Source organism: Rhinatrema bivittatum, chromosome 8 (genome assembly GCF_901001135.1).
Source record: "Rhinatrema bivittatum chromosome 8, aRhiBiv1.1, whole genome shotgun sequence".
In the NCBI taxonomy this organism is placed as follows: Eukaryota; Metazoa; Chordata; class Amphibia; order Gymnophiona; family Rhinatrematidae; genus Rhinatrema; species Rhinatrema bivittatum.
In genome coordinates this window covers 90,881,425-90,896,452 of record NC_042622.1, presented here as the reverse complement: position 1 = coordinate 90,896,452, position 15,028 = coordinate 90,881,425, and the positions used below count along the sequence as shown (strand labels likewise).

Sequence of the window (15,028 nt, the reverse complement as noted above, 5' to 3'; positions counted from 1 at the left end):
ACAGTTATAAATGGGAACATGGGGAGATGGGGAAGCATGTCTTCATACGTCAGTTACAGTGGAGCTGTTAAGTGTGCATGATAAGCAAATTAAGCTCCGAGATGTGAATATCCACTTTTTCTCTCAAAAAACCGACTGCATCAACAAATGAAATGAGTTGGCTGGACTCTACTCACTCAAAGAAGCTATTTGCCTAATTCACAGGATCACTACAAATGTAACAGGATAAGCAGTCTATTCAGAAGAGGTCAAGACACTACTGGAATAGTAGCAGGGGCTGTGGACGTCAGGATTAAGGTGAATTGGCAGAGCTGTGTGAGGGATTTAGTGGTGGGATAGGAGAGGCTGCTGCTGCATGGCAGGACTGAGGTGCATTGACAGAACTGGGCATGCTCAGCACTGTATGTCCTGCAGTGCACAGAGACCATGGAAATCCTAAATGGGCATTAGTAGAGAAAACAAGTGTCGACCCTTTAAACTTTAAAGGGCTGCAATCAGCTGTTGTGCGATCTTATGATCTGAGGCAGGGCAGCTGTTGTCCTCCAGTGACATCACATACAATGAGCCCAGTCTTAGACACTTAACATTTAAAGACCGTTTGCCACAGCTGTGACTGAGCCGCCACTGGTCCAGCACGGTCAGACCTGACTCGAGAGATCGCCTTCTATTCTCTTTTTTTTTGTTGTGCTTATTTTTCTTGATTGCTTTTAACCATTTTCCGGTTCTTGCTCTTCTATTAATCCCATGGGCTCAATTGTGGCCAAGCTCCTTCTACCAACTATTAGCAGCTTGGCTTTCCTTCCCACCATCAGCATTGCAGCCAAGAGGAAATTCCACATGGAAGCCATGGTCTACTTTTTTGCTATGTTCTTCATTGCGGTAAGAGCTCCCCTATTCTTTTCCTGCCAATGAGGAAAATCAACACCAACCGAGCGCATGCTTAGCTATCAATTTACAAGTAAATGCAAAGGCTTACAGTCATTGTTAAAGGGCAATCAGAGTAAGATTTATGTATTGTTAAATAAGTAAGATATTATTAGCATTTTCATTCCAAATTTTGACAATACATTTACTTTTTTTTTTTTTTTTTTGCCCCATCTCCCTCCCCCCCATATCATCTGAACAATTGACAATATATTAAAAAGAAAAGAAAAGCATTTTCTCTGTAGTTTCAGAGTACGGGTTCCTTTGGTGCCAGGTGGCTGAATGGACTGTGTTTGCTAGGTGGAAATGCCAGAGGCGCAGTTGAATGAAACACCCCGTCTAGTCACTTGTAGCATAGCAGTACCAGACTACACCCTTAATGCACTCAGACTTGGTTATCTTCAAAATGTTTTTCAGGAAAATCTTTGGATGGATGAAAAAAAAAATATGCTCAAAAGGTAGGGAATGCAGATAGGATGGAAGATTGGACAGGTCTTATTCACTAGGGGAGAAACCCATTAGGAATTACTAAGGACTTGGGTCAAAATCTATCAGTGGTAGCAGTCTAGAGCTGTGCAAAGGTTCACAAAACTAAATCCACCAATCTGTAAGGATTTTGCAGGATTGTCAAAATAGGTTGAACTTATTTTTTGTAAAACTCCCAATGTAGATTTCTGCAAATCCATACCCAATTTCAAATAGATTTGCCAGTTCATGTCCATCCTCAGTGGGTAGAGCTAAGGTGGATTTCTGCGAGCTGGCAAATCTATATGGAATCTCCCCAGCAAATCTGAAGAAAATTAGAAAATGCCATCAAACTCAAACCAGGCTGAAATTCTCTGGCTCCCCGTTAGCTGGGAGTGCCTCTTGATCCGTCTGTATCTGTATCTCTTCTTTTCAGGCTCAGTGTAATAAAATGTGAGTAAAACATGTGCACTGAAGTTCAGTGCAAATTTTCTTTATTTATGCTCTAATATAAGAGTTAACATATGGTACAGTAAGTGATTAGTATGCTAATGCATCAGGAAATAAAAAAAGTATGCTAAAAATATATGCACAGAAATGTGCTTAGTGTGCATAAAATATGGCTTGTATTGTTATTGCAGAAAACATGATTAGTGCACATAAAGTTTGTGCTCTTTGCACAAAACATGAGTTAAAAGCATAAATTGTGCACCTAAGAATTTATGAGCCAACTTGTGCGCACAAAGTTGTATGCACAAAACTCATGTTTTATGTGCATAAATGCTGAGTACAGGACCCTGTCACCAAAAAGTCTAGGTTCAGTCCTCTAATCTAACATTAGCCCCAGAAACTTTATTTGACCCCTGATTAGGAGTTAAATTTCTAGTGGTGCATGAGTAAAGTCTATATGCCTCTCTGTATTGGGTAATAATAGTTAATGCCTTGATTAGCATTGGATTTGATGGAGAAGCACTAATATATGCACACATTTTTACTCAGGGTTGTGCGTAAACTCCATGCTACATTTACAGTACAGTCCTAGACACAAAAATGCGTGCAGCCTAGCACACCTTATTACATTGGGCAACATGCGTCAGATTCTCTGCCTCTGGGTCCATTCCACGTTTGTTTACCTACGTCTGTCAAATATAAGGTTTTTTTTTTCTTTTTAATGTATGCTTTAAAAACTGCAAAAAATGTAACATACAAGAACAGGTGTTGCTGCCCAGTCTCTGGTCTATCTAGGAGAAGAGAGGACAGAGGGCCTGAGGAGTGAAGCATGTGGAAATCAGCTGTGTCATGGCAGCTGCAGCAACTAACTCGAACCCATGGGACACCACAAAACTCTCCTCAGTCTGGACAGCTGGATATGAGCTGAGTTATATAGCAATCGATGGCAGAAAGACCATCCAGCCCATTCATTCTGCCCAGGTATCCTGTCCATACACTGCTAAAAATACATCCCAACTGCTGCTCAGAGCCTGAGATCACCTGCAAGATTTTTTCTTATTCAGGATAATCTTTTTTATCTTTCTTCTTTGGACTCCCCCCATCCTGGGTAGAAGAGTATACCAGATCCTAGCTTAATTCCCTCCAGCACCCACCTAACCACAACACTCTGTCATAATCTAAATGGCCACAAAGAGCTTACAAGGGACTTAGTTATTTTTCCCTCAGATCAATAAAATCAGATCTCAAATCACAATCCATAGAACACCCACTCCTGGAAAATACTCCTATGGCTCCCTCCACTGTCACAGAACAATAATTATTATTAGAGTCAGTGCATAAGGAATATCTAAAAGATGAAGGTCTGATGAGGACTCCCCACCCACCTTTCTCCTCCAATAGGGCTTTTTTTTTTTTTTATGAGTATTTGCAACATTTTTATTTTTGTATTTTTTTATTCATTTTTCAATTTTGTTGTATGTGCTATGCTTATTTTTAATTATTTTTTTTTAGGATTTGTATGTTGATTGTAAATCACTTTTACTGTATTTACCTACTATGGTATATAAATCTGTTAAACAAATAAATGAATGTTTTTTTCCACATAAAGCTTAGAATCAAAGTGAAAGGGTAAAAAAAAAAGTACAATATGAGACTGAGCACAAGGATGTTAAGGGTCACATAGTAGAGCTGGGACTGGAACCTGAGAGGCTGTGGAATCTCAGAATCCACAGGTCTGAACCTGAATCCTCAGCCAAGGTGCTATCCATCATCTCACTTTGAAAGGGCATAGGATTATCTATACTGTGCAGTATGGTAACAGCGTCCTTTCTCCTGCATAGTTCTATCATGCCTGCGATGGTCCTGGCTTAGCCGTGCTGTGTTTCATGAGGTATGACATCCTGGAATATTTCAGTATCTACGGGACCGCCTTGTCTATGTGGGTCTCACTGATGGGTAAGCAGGCTTTCGCCTCCACCATGGCTTCAAAAACTAATTGCATTTTTTTCTGTCCCTTTCTCTCTTTTTTAAATGCACTTATGTGAATTTTTCATTATTAACATCAGTTATTTAGAGTCCATGTTTACGAAGTATTTCTTTATGCACGGCTACTGTCTTTGCATGCAAGCATCTGAAGGCTTCTAAATAAGAGTTTTCAGGAGAAGACAATGGCGAGTGACATCTTAATCTCTAAGTACAATGCATCTGAGTCAGTGAATGTGTTTTTTTAAAGCATGAAAGTGAGAAATATTAACATTTTTTGGCCACAGCACCCCCTCCTCTCTCCCAGAGGGGGAGAGTTGGGAGCTCTGCTTACCTCCCACTTCTTGGAAGATTTCTGAAACTGAGTGAGGTTGGGCCTGCTTCCTGCTAGAACAAGACACTCCAGTGGAGCAGTGCCTGGTTACTGGCTAGCCTGGTTACTGGCTAGCCAGTAACCAGGCTAGCCAGTAACCAGGCACTGCTAGCCTGGTTACTGGCTAGCAGTGCCACGCAGAGGACACAATTTCAAATCCCAGGCCTAGCTTCTGCTCTCTGAGCCGGCCAGGACTGGGGCTGCTGCAGAGGCAGAGTTTATAATCCCTGAGGAGAAGGTGTCCGGTGGAGCGCACTGTTAACCAGCATTTGGACGCACGTTTTTGACGCGCTAGCTTTATCCCTTATTCAGTAAGGGGTAATAGCGTGTCGAAAACGCACATCCAACCCCCCCCCCCCCCCCGAGACTAATAGCGCTCGCAACATGCAAATGCATGTTGATGGCCCTTTTAGTCATTCCCACGTGGTACAGTAAGTAAAATGTGCAGCCAAGCCGCACATTTTACTTTCAGAAATTAGCGCCTACCCAAAGGTAGGCGTTAATTTCTGCCGGCGCCGGGGAAGTGCACAGAAAAGCAGTAAAAACTGCTTTTCTGTGCACCCTCCGACTTAATATCATGGCGATATTAAGTCAGAGGTCCCAAAAGTTAGAAAAAGCTAAAAATTTTAAAAAAAAATTTAAAATCAGCCAGCGGCTCGCGGGTTGAAAACCAGATGCTCAATTTTGCCGGTGTCCGTTCCCGAACCCATAGCTGTCAGCGGGCTCGAGAACCGACTCCGGCAAAATTGAACGTCGGCTGTCAAACCTGCTGACAGCCGCCGCTCCTGTCCAAAACGAGGCGCTAGGTACGCGCTAGTGTCCCTAGCGCCTCTTTTTACCACGGGCCCTAATTTAAATATTTTGTTTTACTGAATCGTGCGCAGAGGACACTGGCCTGTGCGTGCGCCAGGAGAGCGGGCGCTTGCCCGCTCTCCTGCGAACTTTACTGTATCGGCCTGCTAGTCACAGGGTTCACATTAGCTGAACTGCAGAGGGAGCTACAATTTGTCGCCACAATGATTGTGCTGTGTTGGGAGGGGGATACAAAGGGAAGGGGTAATACCTCAGATAGCTGTGAATTAAGGCATGTGAGCCCACTAGAGGCTGGCTCTGATTGAGATGGAAGCCCAAATGAGGAGGAGGAAATTGCCAGGCCAAAAAAATGGTGCATTATTTTTGGGAGGAAACATTTAAAAACAAAAAAGTAGATATCCCACTTCTGACATGAAAGAAGTGTGAGTGAAATCTCTTACATTTCCAAACTGCAAGACCACTCCAATGTACATAAACATGTGGCACACCACACCATTTTTGTCTAAGTGTGAGCAACCACACCTATAGATATAGAGTAGGGGTGGAGCTGTATAATAGGGCATTTATCCTCACACTTATCTCTTGTCCTACAGCACTGGCAGAGTTCGATGAGCCCAAAAGATCCACCTTTGTGATGTTTGGTGTGCTCACCATTGCAGTGCGCATATATCAGGACCGCTGGGGCTATGGAGTCTATTCAGGACCCATCGGAACTGCAGTGCTCATAATAACCGTGAAATGGGTAAGTAGGACCCACTCCCCTGTTCCAGACATTGCTTCTTGGCATATGCAGGTCATTTAGCGATCAATCAATTACATAACGCTCCGTTTTGGAGAGAAGAGAGGCCTGCCCTCTAGGTTCAGATGTCACAGAAAGCCCTTTTCGATACCATTGCATGAAAGGTGTATCACTAACATTACCAGCTGTCAAAAATCTCTCCAGTTTCCTAGTAAGATGCTTTGGTTTAAATCTGGTAGTGAGGTATTCCAGAACCTTCTAGCATAAACTGTAGAGACATTTTAATGAACAAACCCCCCACTCCCCCCCACTCCCCTTCATGTCCCAATTTTTCTCCCAACTGGAAACTTGCATAGTGCCATCCCCAGGACGTTATTTGTGTTAAGTAGCGCTCAGGGATTGCTGGATGGAAGTGGTTTCTGTGTAATTTTATCTGAGAATTACCTCTGTAATAATTATTAAAAAAAAAAAAGAAAAAAGTTATTCCTGTAGATCTTATAATTCTAGCAAGGATTTGTTACAGTGGATCCCTACTTTTGTAGGAGGAGGATGTGGGCCACGAGGAGAAACCCCCCCTTTTATTTTATTTTTTTTACAGCAGTTCCTTACTTGCAACAAGTGGGTGGAGTGGGCAAGGGTGAGAAGCCAAGGAGGCGGAGACTCATTTTGCGTTTGCTCTTTTAAGAGAGACATGAAAAATCGTGGTGCGCTGGTCGAGAATAGGGAGCGTGCTAGGTGTTTCCATTTGATTTCTGAAAGTTCCTTCCTACATTCTCAGTACAAGGGAAAAATCCTTCCCAAACCAGACTGATTCTGGGGGTTCATAGTTCATCATTAGGTCTGGAGTTTGCAGAAGAGTTTTATCCGCAGCTGGAAAACCATCCATGAGCCCTACAGAATCCTCAAAACCCTTGCATTCCTAGGACGCCTCACTACATGTCAAAGATTGCCAAATTCACTCAACCAAACCAGGCCCCCGCACATGGATACCCTTTTAGTAAACTCAGCTGGTCTCTTTTCACCCCCTGCTCCCTCCCCAGAAGATCTTCTCTTCTTAGTCATTCCTCCCATGCCGTGTTCCCTCATTCTGCAGCTCATCGGCTGTTGACTCAGCCGGCAGGCACTCCTCAAGGCTGGCCAGTGAGTCAGAGCAAAGTCCCAAAGGTGAAAGCCGATCTTTGAAAGAGAACTTTCTTGGCATTTAAAAGGGGCGCAGCTAGGCCTGCCCTCAGTGGCATCATGCCACCGCACCAGCATCTGACACTGTGTTCAATATCTCATAGAAACAGTTAGCACCCAAACCCTGGAAGCAGAAGAGAGGCCAGAACCAAACTACTGAAGAGGAGATCAACTCCAGAGCAATCAGCGCTCAAACCTTAGGGGAGATGAACAAATCACTACAACTTACTAGTATAAGGGCCCCCTTAAAAATGAGGGGGGAGGAAATGACATATACATGCACCCCTCAACCCCAGGAATGCTCCTTTTTTCAGCAGCTGAAAGTACATTAACACCTTGAGCTTGGATTCGGAAATGCGAGTAATTAAATCCCAAAAAAAATCCAAATCCAGTTCCTTTAATTGCTATCCATTTCCACTGCACCAGAACACTTGCAACAACTGGTAGCAACTTGCATTTCCTTAGTTTATACTGTCTGCATTGGGGAAAATAAAGGTAAGGTGCATGATTTGTTTTTAGGGGGGGTGGAATGAATCCAAGCTTTGCTGTATAAGATTAGCAGATTTGGATCTGAATCTCACTCTCCATTGGCACACATATCCTCCACTTCCACAGGGCCTGTCCAATTTCACAGTCAGTGCAGAGGATGCCTGATAGCCCAGGGGTGGCCCTCAAGAGCCAGAAACAGGCCTAGTTTTCAGGATATCCACAATGAATGTGCATGAGTTATATTTGCTAACAACGGAAACAGTACATAGAACTCTGCCATAGGTGTCTGCTGCAATGGGCTGTCACAGGGCTGTTCAATTCTGGTCCTCAAGAGCCACAAACAGGTCTGGTTTCCAGGATATCCACAATGAATATGCATGAGATAGATTTGCAAATGATGTAGGCGGTGCATGCAAATCTATCTCATGCATATTCATTGTGGATATTTTGAAAACCAGGTCTGTTTGTGACTCTTGAGCACCCGGGTTGGCCACCTCTGTGATAGCCCACTGCAGCTGACCCCTAGGGCAGGTCTTCCCAAACCTGATCTGGAAAATCCACAATCTTGGGTTTTCAGGCTTTCTACAATGAATATACATGTAAGATGTGCATACATTGGAGACCCAGTATATACAATTCTCATGCATTTTCATTCTGGATATCCTGAAAACCCAGCCAACTCTGGGGTAAATAGGATAGGTTTAGGAAGCCCGAGCCTGGGAGTAACCTCCGGGATCCACTGATTCTATATAACCTTAATTCAGTTATCTGCTCTTCCTGTCTCTTCACTTTTCCACCTGAAATTAGGCGGAGGCAGAAAACTCTTTTCACGGTAAGAGTTCTCATGGAGTGTGAAAGTCTGTGTGCATAACCACCCTTTTCCTTGAATTGCTTTGATCATGTAACTACCAAGTTATTGTCCAGGTTAATTTGCAGTCCTGTTTCAATGAAAGCCACTGTATAAATAAATATTACCCTTCTTTCTCCTTGCAGGCTTCATTTAGAATGTTTCTGCATTAGGTTAGTGAAGGAAACAGGCAGGAGGAGATCTGGACTGCTTTACATTACCTTGTTTGTATCCCTGGAATAGCTTGGGATGCAAACCGTAGTTCCCCTGTCTGTTCTCTCTTCCTAGCTCACCAAAATGAAAGAGAAGCGAGGCCTGTATCCTGAGAAGAGCGTCTACACCCAGCAGATTGGCCCAGGCTTCTGCTTCGGAGCTTTGGCACTGATGCTTCGCTTCTTTTTTGAGGTACTGAAAAGCGACCTGCCATCTCCTCTGGCTGTGCACTGAGCACATGTGCTAGAAAGCAAGATTTCACAGCAACAGATTCACAAGGTTTTGCGGGCAATGCTTCCCCCTTCCAGAAGTTGCAGGAAATCCGTAGGCAATAGATGTGCAATTCCTAAACTGTGCAATCAAACGATCCTTCTAGCTGCAGTACATTTTTTTGCCCAACCCTTACATCTGGCCACAAACACCACAGAAATGAATGTGCACACAAACACTGCCATGCACCTATACATGCCTGTTTCTATTCTTGTGCTCATTCAAGAAACAGGGTCCCTGGGAACTGGGAAAATAGCAGCTTCTCTCACTTTTCCCCCTGAATTTTCCTTGACAAGCTGACACGAAGGTGAAGGGAAAGCCTTGTGTCTTGGTTTCTTGGCATAGCCAATTATTTTTAAGCTGCAAGGCAGAAAGCATCACACAAGTGCTCAGGCAGTGCCCCAAGTCCCGGGCCTTTGGCACTGCAGACGGCGAGACGTGCAGGAAGGGAAGGGGACAGAGGGAGAGCAGAGCGAATCCTAATGAGGCAACATCATTGTACTGGGGAGACAGGGAGGCTCCTTGGGAGACCAAGGCTGGCAGATGAGGTCATGCCAGGAACAAGAAGGTGACCTACTCAGTGTTTTGCTGCAATCTGGGAACATCGGCCTTTCCTCTTTCCCAGATGCCAGGCGGCGGTGGCTGTGACTGTGTGGGAAGTGACAGGAGGGCACAGCTCCCATCTGATGGTCAGAAGGGGGGGGGGGGGGGATTGAAGCTGTGCCGGTGGTATCTAGAGATGTCAACAAGCTCCATGTCAGAGACAGGCTGAACAATGCCTGGTTTTACCCCGCACCATCTATGAACTTGTATTCCTGCTTTTTTTTTTTTTTTAAATAGAGAAATGGGTATTAGAAGTCCACGGATGAAGTGGGACTGACCCAGCCTGTCCCTTATAAGGCGGAGTTTGTTGGGAGCCCTACATTACACCGTGCAAGGGGAACTTGGGCTGGAGAGGTTTGGCTCTCTTCTCCCACTGCGGCGGGGGCGGGGACATCCCATGCTGGCTGCAGTGTAAGCTGATCCAAACACTCCAGGAGCCTTGGGGCATTTTTGTCACAGCCTTGGGGTTTTTGGCTTCCAATGCAGAGCATTGAGGAACTTGTAATTCAATTAGCCAAAAAAAGAAATTAAGAATTATATATTCCACCCCCCCCCCCAAGTGCCTTGGTAGGGGACCTGAATAAAAGGGACTGGGCTTGGTTAGTGGGTGAGAGATAGTAATGTGGATTACCAAGTAGAAGAATTGATCTTTGCTCATGATCCTCTTGGCTGGTTGGAGCTAAACGTGCTGTGGGCCATAGAGGAGCTGTAGATGGGTCACTAGCTAAAGTACCTGTAGGAAAATCAAGAGCAAGACCCGCCAGCAGGCGGATCACTGTGTGCCGAGAGTTTCAACTGGACAGGCATTGAGCGTGCAGCATTATAAAGGGGCGCAAATACTTCCAGCCAGGGGTAACGGGGTTTTGCAATGGTTCCAGTGGGTTTGCCCCAGTTCTTGAGCAAGTCCCAAACCGATAAGAGTTAGAACTCTGCCCTGAAGGAACAGTGCTCAAAAGTTGTTAAGATGCACTTAAGGCGTGAGCTGCAGAACCTGAGACTCCTCTCACGATCTCTCTCTTCTCTGTAGGAATGGGATTACACATACGTGCACAGCTTTTACCACTGTGCCCTGGCCATGTCCTTTGTCCTGCTGCTCCCAAAAATCAACAAAAAGGCAGGAAAGGGAGGAAATCCTGCCAAGCTGGACTGCTCAACCCTCTGCTGCTGTGTGTGATGACTTCTCCTGTCTCCTGCTGCTGCTGTGGCTCAGTGATGAGTCCTTCTGCCCTCTGCTGCCACGTGGTGTGGTCTCCTGCTGTGGACATCCTAAGTTCTAGCCACGGTGCCTGGAGCTTAAAGGGACTCTGGGGTACTCTGTAACATGCACACATTAAGGGGATGGAAGCAGGAGGAGGGGGGAAGCGTGAACGACAATGAAAACACAAGACATTTCTAAAAGGTTACACAAATTTACTGAATCAACTCCCAATTCCTAACTCTGATCTAGGGTAAAGCCAAATTCTAGGACAGACTTTACACACAAGACATCCCACTGGCTGGGCTCTGAGAAGACATCTGCTAATTCTATGCTCCCCTGGCAGTGATACAGATAATACATGTTTGGTAATGGTTTGAAACTCTGTTATAAACGCTAGTACCTGATGCGCCGTTCTTCATGGAATGGGATATATCCTGCTCCTCCCACTGATGTTCCTTGTGAGCTTGGGCCAGTCACATCACCCACCATTGCCTCGGGTACAGATTTAGATTGTAAATCCTCCAAGGCAGGGATCTACTTACTGTACCTAAAATGTAACTCACCTTGAGCTCACATTTGGAAAGGCGAATAATTAAAATTAAAAAACAATCCAAATCTGAGTTACAGTAAAGTGGTATTTGTGCTCTTGTGGCAATGGACACTACTGGCAATGCAATTCTCTCCAGTCTGAGCTGTAAAATCAATTATGTGAGGGGCGTTTGCACAGCCTCCAACTCAATCACAATCTCCGATGAGAAAAACAGAAGCTTCCATGGACATGTGTCTGCCAGATGCAGCCAACTCCTCGTACAACATTCAAAGGCGCTCAAACAGGATTCAAAGGCACTTTGCAGTTCAGTACTTCAGGAACAAGGCTGCACAGCCACCTCTGAGATGGAAGGTCTGAAATCAAGATTGCATAACAGCTTCTAAAGGAGAGGGGGAACCAGTTTGCTACAATTATCATACAAGGGGAGCTGAGCAATCAGAGGCCCGGAGAAGGAAAATGACTGCCCACCAGCAGCAGAGGGGGATTCAAACTTAGGTTGCACCTGTATCTCCAGATCAAAAGAGAGGGCTGCTGATCCAGTCCATTGTGTCTATGGAGTTATAGTTCTTAAGAAACTGGAACTACAAGTCCCTAGAGGCAATGGGGTGAAGCCAGGGCTGGGTTGACCTGCCTTTGGTGATATGGGGTTGCTTTTGCATTGTGCTCAGCCATCCAAGCACAGCTCCCCTTTACTTTCTCCGCCCTGTATTCAGTCTAGTGCCAAAAGAACTCTGAATCAGCATAGTAACATGGTAGATGGTGGCAGAAAAAGACCAACAGACCCATCCACTCGGCCCTGTAATCGCTATCCACACTACTAAGGATACAACCCAGCTGCAAGTCATAGAGCATGACTGTTTATGTATCACTCTTTATCCATCTTTCTCCTTGGAACTCTGCCATCTTGGGTAGCTGAGCAAAAAAGATTCCCTGTTTAGTTCACAACCAGCACCCCTCCCGTCCCATGTCTAGCCCCAATAGCCATCAATACTACCCCGGCTGTTGCCTGGACATCTGACCCCCCCCCGAGTCTCTCTAGTTTTGCTGGACGGTATCCCACTACCACCAATATGCTGTGCTTAACCAGCTTTCCCAATCATGGGTATAATCCTAAAGCATCAATCATGGCCACGTATGTCCCTAAATTCCTTTGTGTGGGACTGTCAAATTGGAAATCGACACTGGAAACTTGAACTAGCCAAGTCACAAGTTTCTCAAATGAGAGAAGGGACCATGCCATCAAGTTCTGTAAAATAGGAGTACCTCTCCTGCCTGTATGCTAATCCCACCAGCCCTCTTGCACATTATGGTTTTGCTGTGTGCACGCAAATGTAACAGAAAATATTTATGTTTTTATATGTTGTAAAACAGAGTGTACAGCAAATTTGACTTGCATTAATCTTTCAGGGTCCTGAATGTATTTAGAAGGCACTCTGCATTATAAGTTTTCCCTTGTTTTGAAGTTGTCTCTTGCCGACATTCCTGCTCAAGCCACCAGCAGTATCCTGGGAATAAATGATTTTCTTGGGAATTGCATCAGATTGTATCTTTGTGCAGTTAGTGGGTAAAGGCTGTATGTCAAAGCTCTGGAATCCTCAGCAAATTTGTTTAACTACCTTAAGGATCTGATTTATTAAAGACTTTTCCCATTGACACAAAATGGGTAAAAGCCTTTAAATCAATATCAAGCAGACCTTCAAGCCTGAGAAAAGTAACCATATTGTTTGGGGGCAGAGAGGCTTTTTGGCTTGATAGTTTCTTCTTCCTGCTCCTTTGGGCTACCAGCGCTACCGGAACCAGCCCCTACCTGGCCTGCAGTGCCAAGAGCCTTCACTGAAAATGACCATCCAACCTCATCCTACTCTGAGCCAACCAACATATCATCAGTCTTCACTAGGAGGCCACAAACTGGAACATCTCACCCATTGCACGATGTCTGCATATCCCTCCCTCTTCCCCCTACCCCCAGGGGCAGCTACTGCAATGAGACTGGGCAGAAAACATAGTTTGCAAAACATAGCAGCGGATAGTAGAAAGTTTTAATATGCAGTTTAGTTCTTTATTTACAAAAAAAAAATGTGGATGTTTTGAATAAGATTATTAGTATGGCTGAAAGATGCCAGTGTCAGTTCTAGAAAAGTAATTTCTTAACTTATTCACAGAACAGGTGTAGCATGTGCAGCAGGAGTGGTGCAAGCTCCCGTTATATGCGAAATTCACACTGCCCCACCATAGGACAGGTACAGCACCAAGAGCAGCAGTGCAAGATTATTCATAGCTGGAACTGATCTGGTGATACACACGTTTTGCACCTTTGCAATAGAGATCAGATAGATCTCTCTATCCACACCCTCTCACCACCCCACAACCTCTCAGCCCCAGATCAATTCCTAAAATATTTTTTAAAATGACAACAAAACGAAGCAAGTCTGGCAGTATGCACTGAGAGTTAAAACATCACCTAGTATTAGGGTGAGTGATATATTGAGAGGTGAATAAGCTCTTCACCATCCTAAGGCAACAACAGAAGAGCGCGGAGCTTGAATTAAGTATCTAGGGGGAGGATATCCCCTACAGTACAAACACAGAGAAAAATGATAAACATTTACATAGACCCTGACATAACAGCCTATTCTACAGCTCCTGTAAGTTTTGGGTTTTTTTTAATGACATTTTGAGCCTGGTCTGGGAGCAGCGTTGAAACCGTGCCAGTTCCCTAGTTGCTTGCAATAAGGGAGAGGTGTTTTTGTCTAAGGTGCAGTCTGGGCACCCTGACCCACGGCAGGCCTGCTACTGAAATTTCCTGCTGCGATTATTCTCCTCTCTGCAAGACCATCTGAAACCCAAAACTTTTATTACCTTTTCTTTATGAGGCCCTGCGTGCTCCCAGTCTGCTTAATGCAGGGTAAGGCTGTAATATTACTTAAGCTGCTACCTTAATGCCATGAGGAGAAAGAAAGAATACAGGTTTAAATGTAAGGCCTGCTGGTACATTTCAGATCACTGAACGTGAATGAACATCTGTTTTTATGATTTACATTCAGACTATACCAGGCCTCTATTAAGTGCTTTATAAAGAAAGGGGCTGCACAACAGAATAAAGCAGATCAGAGAATGGATGAAATACTTACTCAATTTGAGAAATAGAAAATAAAATGAAATAAAGCAATATAAATTCTATTAGATTAATTGTTATACAGAAAATCAGACACCAACTGTAGCTAGACAGACATAAAATACTAAGCAAGGGGGGAACGGATGTATTCACTCCCACAGAATCTATACAAGGAGTCATAGATAGGGAGAAACTTTAGACCAAAGCTACCAGTCTCCTGCAGCAGATTTTTCAATTTTCTGCAGCAAGAGTTAGCAAATTCTGTGGCAGATTTTTAAAAATTCTGCAATTATGTAGCAAATTTGCATAAAGATTCACACTTTGACCATGCAAAAAAGTCAAATTTTTATTGAAAACATTCACATTGTTTTTAAACAATATCTAAACTATATACAAATATAAAATGTACCAAGTACAAAAATCAACAATTGATCAAGTCAAGACTTACATAAAATTTCACCTGTGAAATGTCACTTTTGTTTTGGATTGAAATAGTGCAACCATCCTTTTAATATTTTCTTGAGAATGTCCTTGTCATCTTTCCAAGTATATGAACTTCTATACACTAAAACATCAGCAAATATATTGGATGCATGGTAACAGACACAAAAACAGGTTGGAACAGCGCAAGTTTGAAAAATGTCAGCAGTAGTGTCAGTCATTAAGGCTTCTATGAACTGAAATGAATGCCCTTCTGCCATTGCAAACTTCCAAACACACATCCAGGTCTTTGTAAATGGTGTATGACTGGCCACATGTGCAGGTGCAAGAACCTTTGCATACAGGTGAAATTCTTCTAAAGAGACATTACTTCATT

General features: G+C 43.9%; 1 protein-coding gene across 1 annotated transcript; it reads left to right on the top strand.

Annotated features, from left to right (window-relative positions):
• Positions 1-622: 622 nt before the first annotated feature.
• On the top strand, positions 623-12,598 carry MYMK (myomaker, myoblast fusion factor). The gene is made up of 5 exons (XM_029614591.1): positions 623-879; positions 3,681-3,795; positions 5,602-5,750; positions 8,551-8,667; positions 10,376-12,598. Exons 1-5 carry the CDS (start codon positions 745-747, stop codon positions 10,520-10,522), a joined length of 663 nt encoding a protein of 220 aa, XP_029470451.1. The 5' UTR covers positions 623-744; the 3' UTR covers positions 10,523-12,598.
• The last annotated feature ends 2,430 nt before the right edge of the window (positions 12,599-15,028 follow it).

Coding starts and splice junctions, on each gene's coding strand:
- MYMK (XM_029614591.1), top strand. CDS start 745: ATGGGCTCAATTGTGGCCAAGCTCCTTCTACCAACTATTAGCAGCTTG. Junction 880..3,680: donor TTGCTATGTTCTTCATTGCG/GTAAGAGCTCCC, acceptor TCTCCTGCATAG/TTCTATCATGCCTGCGATGG. Junction 3,796..5,601: donor TATGTGGGTCTCACTGATGG/GTAAGCAGGCTT, acceptor CTTGTCCTACAG/CACTGGCAGAGTTCGATGAG.